The following is a 12,274-nucleotide window of genomic DNA, read 5'->3' on the forward strand; positions in this document are numbered from 1 at the left end:
CGATCAGTCACAGCACCTTCTCCATACACTGCACAACTGCACAAATCATGTTTTGCATTTCAGTTGCGTTTCTGCCTTTCTTGAAATAATAAAGCATAATATGCCAAAAATGTTGCTTTTTGTCTTCCATCTTCAGTATTAAAATGGCTACACAAAAATTCAACAGTTTTGATACTTTTTTTTTTTTTATGCATGCTGATATGACAGCTGTCACAATACAGTCTAACAAAATTGTTTTGAATGAAGTTAGAGACAACTACGTGCTCCTGGAGCCACCTTACAGGAAAAACCAAACGAACTTTTTGGCCCACCCAGTATATATGATAAGACTTTAGTGGACTTGGCTATTTTTAAAGAACTTTCATGATGGTTTTCATATGCACCCTCTGTTAAGCATTACAACTACATGTTTCAGGTTTTCAGGATAATTAAATAGCTAAAGATCAAACCTCCAAATATTTCTGGCAGTGTCTATAATGAAATCAGAGATTTACATACGTATTTAAATTCTTACAAAATATAATCTTAGGCTAATTAAATTATTATATTGTTATCCAGCACCACCCTTCAGTGGAATTTTAGTTGTGAATGGAATATTGTGAATATGTATGAATATTCCATTCATAAGTATCTCTCTGCAGAGAAAGTCAGCATTTTGGCAGGTAGGTTAGTTAGTTAATTCTATAAGCACATAGGCAAAGGAGATGCCCAGTATTTAGAGTAAGAGGTAGTGACCAGTGGCTGAAGGAGTGAGTCTAGCTTAGTGAATGTTGCCAGGTGGCCTGCACTTGAGGCAACTGAGACCAGGCAGTGTTTCAGTTTTAGCTCAGGGCTTGTATAATCCTTGATGTAGTTCAAAGCTGAAGTGGACCCTGCGACTTGGACCAGAAGTTTGCATTCTAGGACATTCCATCTCTCAAAAAGCTCCCTTGTGCCATCCTTTTTGTAGTCAGGCCCTCCCTCCATTCCTAATCACGGGTAACCAGTGCAGTTTTGTTTCTTGGAGAGTGTCATATATGTGGAATTGTCGCAGAGCATCACCTTTTGAGTGATAAACCTTTTGACTTCTCTCAGTCAGCACGATGCCTTTGTGATTGCATCCCAGTTGTTGTATCAGTAGTTCATTCCTTTTTATGGCCGAAAGAGCATTCCATGGTTTGGATGCACCATAGTTCGTATATCCATTCACTATTGTTTCTGTTTTCGGTGATCCAAAAGAGAACTGTAAACATTTTCCTGTAGGTTTTTACGTGAAATGACTATTGTAATAGAATCTTTGCTTTATTGGTAGTGATTTCCTTTCCTCCTCTGTGGCCTTGCTACTTAAAGTGTGTTCTGTGGACCTGCACGTTGGCTTCACTTGGAGCTTCTTGGAAATACAGAATATCAGACCCTACCCTGGACCTGTGGAATCAGAATCTGCATCTTAGCAGGATTCCCAGTGATCGGTATAAACCTTGAATTTGAGAAGCACTGCTCTGGAGCATTAATGGCGGTGGAGAAGAGTGTTTTGTAAGTGAGTTGACGTTTGCTCAGTTTGAATGTAGTGCAGCACAAACATAGCTGGGTCCATCTCGCACGTCACTCGTTCTTGGTTGCAGATATTCAGTAAGACAGAAGTAATCGTATTAAACCAACAAAATGCCAACATTTTGGTACTTTAAAATTCTGTAGTGGAGGGGCTTCCCTGGTGGTGCAGTGGTTAAGAATCTGCCTGCCATTGCAGGGGACACGGGTTTGAGCCCTGGTCCGGGAAGATCCCACATGCCGCAGAGCAACTAAGCCCGTGTGCCACAACTACTGAGCTCGTGTGCCGCAACTCCTGAAGCCCACGCGCCTACAGCCTGTGCTTGGCAACAAGAGAAGCCACTGCAATGAGAAGCCCGCGCACTGCAACAAAGAGAGTAGCCCCCACTTGCTGCAACTAGAGAAAGCCTGCACACGGCCACGAAGACCCAGCGCAGCCAAAAATAAATTAATTAATTAATGAAAAAAATTCTATAATGGACTTCCCTGGTGGTGCAGTGGTTAAGAATCTGCCTGCCCATGCAGGGGACACAGGTTCGATCCCTGGTCCAGGAAGATCCCACGTGCCACAGAGCAACTAAGTCCGTGCGCCACAACTGTGTTCTAGAGCCCGCAAGCCACAACTACTGAAGCCCCCGCGCCTAGAGCCCGTGCTCCACAACAAGAGAGGCCACCCTAATGAGAAGCCTGTGCACCGCAACCAAGAGTAGCCCCCGCCCGCCGCAACTAGAGAAATCCCACGCGCAGCAACAAAGACCCAACACAGCCAAAAATAAATAAGTAAAATAAATTAAAAAAAAAAGAAATGGACTAAAATTAAAAACAAAAAATTCTATAGTATGCTGAGTATCAGAATACTGAAAAGTGCTTTTGCAATCATTAGGCTAAAAGTTACAGTCTACATTCATTATTTTATTTTCAGGCATTTGATTCTCTACTTTAGGGTTTATAGCAATGAGTGTGTGCATTTTTTACACGGAAAATGTTGGGGAAAGAATCCAAAATGATTGTATCTTTTTTTTTCTTGCACACTTTCTAATGAAGTAGTTCATATTTGTTTCTGTTAAGAGTAAAGGACCTGTAGGAATTATGAATGATGAGACTAAAGGAGTAGTTTCTGGGTCTTTTTTTTTTTTTTCAAGTTTACCAGAAGTCTAAGTGAACCTAACGGTCAGAAGGTACCTACCTTATTACCTAACAGTAGGTCACTAAGATGTAACATGAGGTGAAAGTGATTAGTGTCAAAAGGAACATGAGTTATACAGAAAGAATTGATGAAGAAATTACTTTTAGTTTGGGACCAGATTGGGCAGAATTTTTATAGGAATCCTGATGTAATGAAATATAAGATAAAAACTGGTTTTAGTGTGATGTGAATGAAGAAAAAAAATAGTTTTATGGTTAATAATCTGAGCCAGAGGCGGTAGTGAGCGAGCACTAGGCAGTGGAACGAAGTAGAAAGGGGTGAGAAATGTTACAGGAAAGATTATGGAGGCTGAAAAAAACCAGATCAACCCAATAGCAGATTTGGAGCGCTTGCCTGGCATTGAAAGTCAAAGTAGATGGGGTCAGGAATTACAGGAAATGTGGAGCCTGTTTAACGGGAAGGAGTGTGCTGTCATCTAATGTGAGTTACAGGGTGGGTTATATGCTAATAAGCTCATGGAACACTAGTGTTAATTTAATTAATATATTGAACTTTGTTTAGCTCTGAATTAGACTCCAGGCCAGCAGGGATTTTTGGAATTCATGTTTGTTCTCTTAGAAGTATAAGTAGTAACAATGTGTAAGACTTTGTTTATTAACCAGGAGTAGGAATTTGAATTTTTTCTAACATTGTTAATTTTTAATGTTTGAGATTTTGTCTCCTGGGATCAGTTTAATGTTTCACATGGCTTTACAAATAGGACATTTTACAGTATTTTTACATCTTAAATATAAAGAGCTTTTATGTGTGCATACACATATGTGTATACATAACCATTATTCAATATTTAATTCAAAAGAATATGAACTCACTTTCCCTCTTGCTTTTTGTATGTCTGCAATGTAGGGAGGCATGGAAACTTTGGAGCTGCAGAAGGACATGAAAGAGGAGTCAGATGAAGAAGAGGATGATGATGAAGAATCTGGACGATTACGTTTCAAAACTGAAAGGAAAGAAGGAACAATTATTAGGCTCTCAGATGTAACTAGAGAGAGAAGGAACATTCCAGAAACTTTGGGTAACGTTTTTTGCCTGTCTCCCATCCTTCACTCCCATTTCAACTTCCTCCATAGTACTGTTACGATTAACGAAACAGATAAAAAGTTGCCTTTATAGAGTATTATGCATGGCATTTACAGGGTGGATGGTCGTTGTGAGGTGAGAGCTGAGTTACGGTGCTGTACAGGTCAGTCTATAAACATGACTTGTCTTCTGGATTAAAACATGTTTGAATAAAATATTTGATTTTTTTAAAAATAGTTTTTCTTTTGGAGTCTGTGGCTGCTCTCATGCATACTGTGCGGTTCCTGGCTGGCTCTGGGAAGGTGGTGTGGGGTGGTGCGGGGTCATTTTACCCTTCCCGAGACTGTCCAGGTTGCCAGGGCTAATTCTGGGCCAGACTTTTTATTTTGTACCTTTTAGTGTTATTATAACCATCTCTTTTTGCTGCTGTTCATCTGTATGCCATTCCTCTCAGTGTTTAATGAGACAAGATGACTTGTTTGTAGCACAGTCAGTTGAACATCACTCCTGTTACAGACCTACTGCAGGCTGTTGCTAATCAGAGCCTTTTCCAGTATTGACCCCCCGCCCCCTCTCGTCTGTGGCTCTGTCTAGTGCCCATTGCAAAGAATAAAGCATTGCAAAGAATAAAGTGGTTCTCACATTTGAGCGGCAGAATCACCCAGAAGACGTGTTAAAACACGTATTTCTGGATGCACTCTCAGCTGTTCTGATTCGGTAGCTTTAGGGTGGGGCCCAGGGAAGTTGCGTTTCTGGTGCGTTCCCGGGTAATGCCGTTCCTGCTGCTCTGGGACCCATACTTTGAGAGCCACTGGGATATTGTCCCGTACTCCAAGGAGGAGGGTAGGAGGGTGGAAGGATGGAAGGGCAGAGGGTGGTTGTTCTTGTTCTCTGGTCTTGGTCAAAGTAAAAGTCAAGAAACTAACCATAAGTTACTACCTTTATTACTTCATAAAAGTGTTATTTGTAACCGTTTTCAGTCGAAACCCTGAGCATGTGTCTTTAAGTGGCAGATAGGAATTCTCTGTCAGGGCACTAAGCTCACAAGATGCCAAAGTTAACAGTAGTGAGCCAGTCTTACCATGTTCCTTTACTGAGTGAGGTTTGTGGAAAGGTTGACCTAGAGACTTAGTGTTCTCCATTTCTTCTCCCTCCAGTTTCCTCCTCCTACCTTTTGGCCCAGGATTTCCCTAGACTGTTCTTAAGTTATGGTATAAAGTTGCCGGTTAGTCTGAACCAGTACACCATAGGTTTCTAAGAAAGCAGAGCTGAGAAGTTGGGCTTGGGTAAAAGGAGATGAATCAAAGGTCTTAAAACGGGGATGAAAAGACCAAACGTATCCGTCAGCAGGAGTAATTGGTAACATTACAGAACAAGTTTATTGGAATAGATAGACATCTCAATCTTGGGCTAGGATAAGATGAACGAAGGAAAGATGGCGCCCCTGGCTGAACACCAGAGGGCAATGGGCAGCGGCTTATTAGGGAAGGAGGGTGGCATGTGGGGCGGGTGGTGGTGGTGAATCATCCCTTTTCTGCTTCTGTGTAGCTGGCCTGTGGCTTTGTTACATAAATTGGGGAACATATGTGTCAAAGCTTAATAATTGGGATAGCTACACGTTCTAAGGATGTGAAATCACTTCACAGACACCATCAGGAATGGTGGCCTTCCCTCTCTGCAGCCAGCTCCTTATGGGCCCTGGTGCATTTCATGGATCACCCTCCCCGCATCCTCAGTGCCCTTGCTTCTCCCGTCCCCTGGTCCTCAGCTACGGTCTTCTCATCTCTTTTCACTTTACCTTGACCCAAGCACTGACACGTTCTGAAATGTCCTGCTTGCCTGTGTTCATAATTTGTACTTGTTTCATTCCTGCATCTCTTTCTTTTCAGGATCTTTGCCTCATTTCATTCTTTTCAGGGTCATTTGTCCTTCCTTAACTGAAAAGAATTTGTGTCGAATCTTTTTTTTTTTTTTCCTTTTTTTCTTTTTAGGGCATTTCTCAGTTGCTATAGTCATGTCATCCTGAGACAGGAGGGTGGAAGGTGGGTAGTGATGGGCAGGTTGGCCCTTTACATATGGGCAGAGAGGGCCTGGGGTTCTTAGAGGCAGAGTATCTGAAGCATAAACAGTTTGACCATTTACCATTTTTTTAAATGTTAAGAAAAAAGGCTTTAAATGTATTTGTGCAGAATGTGATTCTTTGGCTAGATAATAGGGCAAGTAAAAATGATACTTAAAAGTATCTTTCTCTGTTCCCTGTTTATAAGCCCTAACTTAAGAAAGCTTAGTGTTTGAAAACATGAGTTTTCTAGTAACTGAAAAGTTAGGATTATTCCCAGTACAAAAACGATTTTTCTGTTCATTTTAGAGATTGGTTTCCTAAAGCAGTGAGCTCCCTTATTTCCTTAAGACCCCTCCCCCCAACAAAAGGTTAATTTTATATAGAAGAAGAATATTCAGTGAGAAAGAGAAGCTACTACAGTATTTGGTATACTAGAAATTCACATAAACTTGTTCTCATCACTTTGTATACTCCTGGTGATAGAAATATCAGTTTCAGGTTCTGTATACAGATGCTTGCACTTACTTGATTGTATAAAGCTGCTTACCTACCTTTGTAATGGAATTGAAATACCTTGCTGCCGGAGTATATATGTCGTCTCATATGATATGTGTTTCTTGACAAATGGTGTCTTTTAACATTCTGAATACAAATAAAAACAATTATTTTGTGATATCATTGATTAATGTTAAGAACACTCCACTCTAAAAAGAATGAAATGATGGTCTGGCATCCCCCATTTCTGACCCTTCCATCTGCATGTGGACTAGTGAGTTCTTTTCAAAATCTGGAAGGGCATTTGGTCACTTTTGGTCGTCTTTACATTCAAATATATGATGTCATCCTTAAATATGAAGAACACTAATTCATATTTATGACAGTCTTGACCATTGTAGAACCTAATTCACAGTTGTTGATCTGTATTTTGAATTACAGATTGGATTAGATATGGAATTTTGGGCTTTTACCTGAGTTATGATCTTAAGTAGTGAGCTTTTATCCTCAACCAGGATTCTGGGAATTAAATACCTTAGAGAAAATGTGACTGTTTCTCAGTTTTCCCAAGGATGGTACAAAACTACGTACTTAGGAAATACATTCATTCATTACATAAAAAGGACCCCATTGGGTAAAAGGGCTTAATTCTCTCACAGAATGCAGTTGAGAAGGGTTTCTAGCACATGCATGTGTAAGGGAAAGATTTATTTTGAATGGAAATGTCAAAAGCCATCTCTAAAACGTGGGTGTCATTGACCAGTTACCCTGAAGTGTCAGCACAGCAGTTCAGAGCTGCCAGTTCTTTTGCCCTAGGAGGTGGACCTCAGATTCTCTTTGGAAGCAGTACAAACAATAAATGAAAGACTATGTTTATTTTAGTTAGGCTTTGACAGTTCATTCTGTATGAGGAGGCACCTAGATTTTGCCGTGTCCTCAGTTTCACTGGCACATGTAATATGTTAAACCATGTTTTACTGCTTTAACCTGAAGACCGTCGTTGTTATGCCCACATAAAGTCCTCTTGAAATAATGTCCTCGGCTAATTTTGCTTAAGGCAAAGGATCTTTGGGAAAAATATTTTCATCTAGTAATAAACAGTTTAAGGTCACCTAGTACCAGCAATAGGATACTGCCTTCAGTTTACACGATGGTCCTTGTATTTGCAAGATTTTCACAAATTTCTTGATTCAGTTATCTGTTTAAAAAAGAAAAAAACTCAGACTGTCATTTGTTTTTATCTTGCCAAGTAAACTGTTTTATAGATATGCATTATGTATTAGTTCAACTATTATGAAATTATTTATATGTAAATATGTTTTTCTTAAGCACATTTTATAAAGGGACAACACTGTAAAACCTTGTTACATTGAGCTATATCTCTTTACTTTGTAATATGGACATAGTTCAGAAAACACTTAAAGGGAAATTAACATTTCAGTTGAAGTTACAAATGTAATTTCCATCCTGTCATATTTTGGTGACCTTTTGTGACAGCTTGTCTCAATTGGAGGAAAGCATTTTTACTTGCTGATTAAAGATGTCATTTGAAACCATTTTATTACTGGGGATAGTGAAATTAATCTTGACACTTAGAACCACTAGCAAAACAATTGCTGATTCACTGCATAAAATGTGTATGTGAACCAGTCATGTAGTCAAGATGAGAATAAAAGTGTGTGCTTGTTAAGAAGAGATTAAATTTTCTTTTGTATGGAGTCAAAGATTCATTTGAAAGGGAGGGGAATACCATAGAAACAATTTCAAGAAAATGAAATGTGGCTTAGAGGTTTTGGAAGAGTTTGGAGATGATTATGGAATCCAAGGTAGGAGATAAACTGGTAATATTTAAAATTTACCCTTCACTGTGGAAGAGGGCATAACGATCCTTCTTAGTAGAATTCAGTGAAATCTTTAGAAGGTATTCATTTATCAATGGAAGATATATTATCATAACTTAGATAATATTTTAAAATAAAGGAACCGTGTTTGAATAAGTTAGCATTTTTCTTCTAGGAGTTCAGAATAATGTGCCAACTGAAGTTTCTTAGGGCCAGAGCCTATATGTTTCTCGTATCCCTTAAGCATTGGTCAGAGAGGTGAGCAGCCCCTACTGGGTGTCCCAGAAATATCTGCATTAATGGGTTTTTTTCTTTTCTGGCTTTGCTCTCATTTGCTGTAGCTTCCCTATCAGACTGCATGGGTATAAGCCTTTCTTCACAGAGTAAAGTTGTTATTTAAAAAAAAATAAATCTGAAAATCTGAAATGACAGTATTAAATAAGTTTCCATTTTTTATGAAATTAACTTAAGTATTTGACTCGAGAGTGATTTTATTAGTTCTGCTTTTAAAGCAGAACAATCAGGAGTTTGTCATTTTTGAGTCTCTGTGTCACTGTGTATTATCTAATACTTGTCCTGGTTCCGCTTAGAAGAGTGTCCTGGTGTAAGACTGGGGGAGCCAGGTCTTGACCAGCGTCATCCGCCATCGCTGCAAGATGCCTGGCAGATTAAGGGCGGTGGTTGGGTTGAACTTCAGCTCCTTCTTTTTAGCTTCCCTCAGCACAAATGAAAACACTTTAAAATTTACAGGCGATCCTTGTATTTTATTACAAGGGAAAGGCATGTCTTCCATTTAACTGGTCTCACTCATGGGGCCTGAGTGTCTCTGTGATTGTATCCTACTTGATGCTGCTAGTTGAGTAGTTCGTAGTGGGTGAAGCACTCGCTGTTCCTAAGTTTCATTGTCATGTAGTTCTTTCCTGTTTTTCCCTATAAATCTGATTTAGGCTATTCGAAGGTATCTAACACATATGCATCTTTTCAAATAGAGCTTTCAGCAGAAGCCAAAGCTGCGTTGCTTGAATTCGAAGAAAGGGAGCGACAGCATAAACAGGGCCGCTACGGCTCAAGGCGGGGAGGAAGGAGAGGAGGTTCGTCCATGTGTCGTGGAGTGGGAGACCAGAGGAGAGAGAACAGTGAGAGGGGAAGAGCCAAGGATCACAGGCCCGCCCTGCTGCCCACACAGCCACCTGTGGTGGTAAGTTGTGTAGTTTCATTGTGGGAGCTTTTGCAACTTCAGATGAAAATACGCTTTTGTGTGGGTATCATATTTTGCATTTATCTTAGTCTGAAATTAAAATTGAGTAAAAGGCATAATGGCTCAAGTTTCTTTGTAATCTATAGTATGATTTCGTGTATGGTCACACACATTCAGTCCTCTAGTATTCAGGTAGTGCAAGCTAATTCTCTGCACACTGCTGATAAAGAGAGAGGCGATAAGGAGACCTGGTGTCCTCCCGTGGCCGAACCACAGGGGAGCCTTGCTTTTACCTTCTGCTTGTGGAGACGTGCTGCTCCTGCGAGCACCGTTCTGAAAATGCTGAACGTCTTACATCTAGAATCTGGCAGTAATGGCGTATTTTATAAAATATTTTTTCTTATACACTGCTTACCGTAGGTTTTTCCTTAAATGTAGCAGTTTCTCTTACAAGTAACTATCATATCCTATCCATAAAAATGGAGATTGTCATATCCATAAAAAGTTTTCATAATTTAGGAAGAAATCAAGTACTTGTAATTTCAGCTTCATTTGAATTTCCTCTGTATTTCAAAGACGAGACATCTCAGGAATAAAGACAGGAATTGTAGTGATTTTTTGTTGTTGTTGTTCCTTCAGTTAGCTTCAGGATTTTATAGCTTTTTCCTTCAGAAGTCAGCCTTCACGGACAGATTCATTTAATATAAATATGTGTCCACGCTGTCTACCCTCCTACATTATTATCTGAGTTTAGGGGAGAACCACACTTTGCCTCCGTGTACAAATGTTATGTTTTAGGAGGCATTCATTTGTGAAATAACAAAATAGAAAAGACGACTTACTGTTTTTTTGTTTTGTTTTATTATTATTACTTTTAATTAGTTTTTATTGGAGTATGGTTGCTTTGCAGTGTTGTGTTAGCCTCCACTGCACGACAGAATGACTCAGCCGTGCACATACAGATATCCCCTCCCTTTTGGACTTCTCTCCCATTTAGGTTACCACAGTGCGTTAGGTAGAGTTCCCTGTGCTGTACGGTGCGTTCCCATCAGTTGTCTATTGTATACATAGTATCAATAATGTAAATGTGTCAATCCCAGTCTCCCAGTTCCTCCCACTCTACTCCTTTCCCCCTTGGTATCCATACATTTGTCCTCTAAGGATGACTTAACTGTTTTAGCATGAGAATTCTAATTTTGATCTACAGGGAAGAGAGGCAGGTGGCTTGATTACAGCATAAAGAGGTTGGTGATATTAATAACTGCTGTCTGCTCATAGAACTGTTCTTAAGCTTCTCTGATAGCGAGAAGACTGGCCCTTCAGTTTTTTCTTTTTCTTCTCCATCCCGTCTCCTCGCCCCCAACCTCCACTTGCCGTGTACTAAACAGCCAACTCCGTTATTTTGGCCTCCTGGAGGGGAACCAGCCACACAGGAGACCCCCTTTTGCATAATTGTGTCTCCGTGATCCTGGAAAGGTCACTGAACTCCCTGTTTTCTTATCTGCATGGAGGAAGTATGCGCCCATATGTGCCTCCTTCAGAGAGGCTCAGCTGGGAGATCTGTGAGTGCTTTAAAAACGTTGCCCAAGTGTCAGTTGACCTGAGTCCCTCCCGACAGTGATGCCGTATCTCTGGAATTCTGTAGATGCTATAGGGCTCCCAGTGAGCTGGGACTGAATCCACTCCTGGAGCGTTGGCATATATGCTCTATGCTCATCTTTGCTAGTCAGTGGTGTTTTAAAGCTGCAGTTTACTGAAACGGTCACAACTGTCTGAAATGACCTTAACCTCGCTCACACTTGTGTCCACCCTTGTTCCTGGCCACTCCCCACCCCAGAGCTGTCTCTGACTCTTCACCCTCAGAGTTCTGGAAAGAATAACCTTTGCTCACCGTCTTTGCTTGTGTCCATTTTCTCGGTCCGTCTCTTGCTGCCTGGACTTCGTGCCTTTCCCTCTCCCGGATGTGCTCCCAGAATCGCCACCTGACGTTTGCAGTCCGTCCTGTTGGACTGCTCTCTGGGACCTTGGGCATCACCCACGAGCTCCTCTTTCTCGAGCCTTTCTTATTTTGAGTGTCTGAGCTTGGGGTGTACTCTCTTCTCTTCCAGCAGGGCCCCTTCTGTCTCTCCTGTTCCTCTGGCTGCGTTGTTCTCAGGCCTCTTTTTAGTCAGAGCTCTCAGTCAGCAGCATTGACCTTCCTGCCATCTGCTGTCTCCACACGAGTCTGGGTCTGCAGCCCTAGCCTCTTGCCAGCTCAGTTTCTTCATTTCCTAGCTGCCCTGGGCCTCTCTGCATGGGTGTCGCCCAGGCCCTAAATTCCCCTTGTTTAAAACACACGATTTCCTTAAAAATCCTTCACGCTCTTGAGTGAATGGCCCTGCACCGTGCTCATTCCCAGTTCTGTTCAGATTTAGCTTAGCTGTCCCTCTGTCAGCGTGCTCTCCGTGTGGATTCAGTGGTGAATGAGATAGAAAAGACTCCCGCACCATGTGCAGATGTGCACATTACAGATGTCACGAGTCAGAGGAGGGAACAGACTGGTTTCTGGGAGCATATGTATGTATCCACGGATTTAAGCCATTTCCAGAATCTTTAGAGAAGTCCTCCCTGAGGAAGGATAGGTTAGGCAGGGTCACGTACACTTTGGTTTCAAAATTCTCATTGTTCCGTTGAAATGTCTTCTTCCTGCTGCTCTTTTTCAGACCGCAGCCGTTTCTTCCATTCAGCTCCCACTGTAGCCTGTTAAATGGTCTGTCTTCTTCCATCCTCTTTGCCCTCGTCCATCTCACACACTGTTAGTCATCGTCGTCACGCATGCTGTGACAGCTGAGAAGCCTCCGTACTTTGGCGTCATCCCGGGGAAGCAGCTCATTGTACGAGACGCTTTGGTCGGTAGTAGCCTGCTGTCGGTAGTAGCCTGC

At 41.3% G+C, this 12,274-nt stretch overlaps 1 protein-coding gene across 1 annotated transcript in view; it reads left to right on the forward strand.

Moving 5' to 3' along the window:
• The window catches only part of RBM33 (RNA binding motif protein 33), a 112,935-nt gene that overhangs the window by 37,316 nt on the left and 63,345 nt on the right, over nucleotides 1–12,274 (forward strand). Inside the window, exons 10-11 of the mRNA XM_065883633.1 lie at nucleotides 3,581–3,752; nucleotides 9,145–9,353. Of these exons, the coding sequence (XP_065739705.1) occupies nucleotides 3,581–3,752; nucleotides 9,145–9,353 (381 nt within the window). The remainder of the gene's footprint in view (nucleotides 1–3,580; nucleotides 3,753–9,144; nucleotides 9,354–12,274) is intronic.

Source organism: Phocoena phocoena, chromosome 9 (genome assembly GCF_963924675.1).
Source record: "Phocoena phocoena chromosome 9, mPhoPho1.1, whole genome shotgun sequence".
In the NCBI taxonomy this organism is placed as follows: Eukaryota; Metazoa; Chordata; class Mammalia; order Artiodactyla; family Phocoenidae; genus Phocoena; species Phocoena phocoena.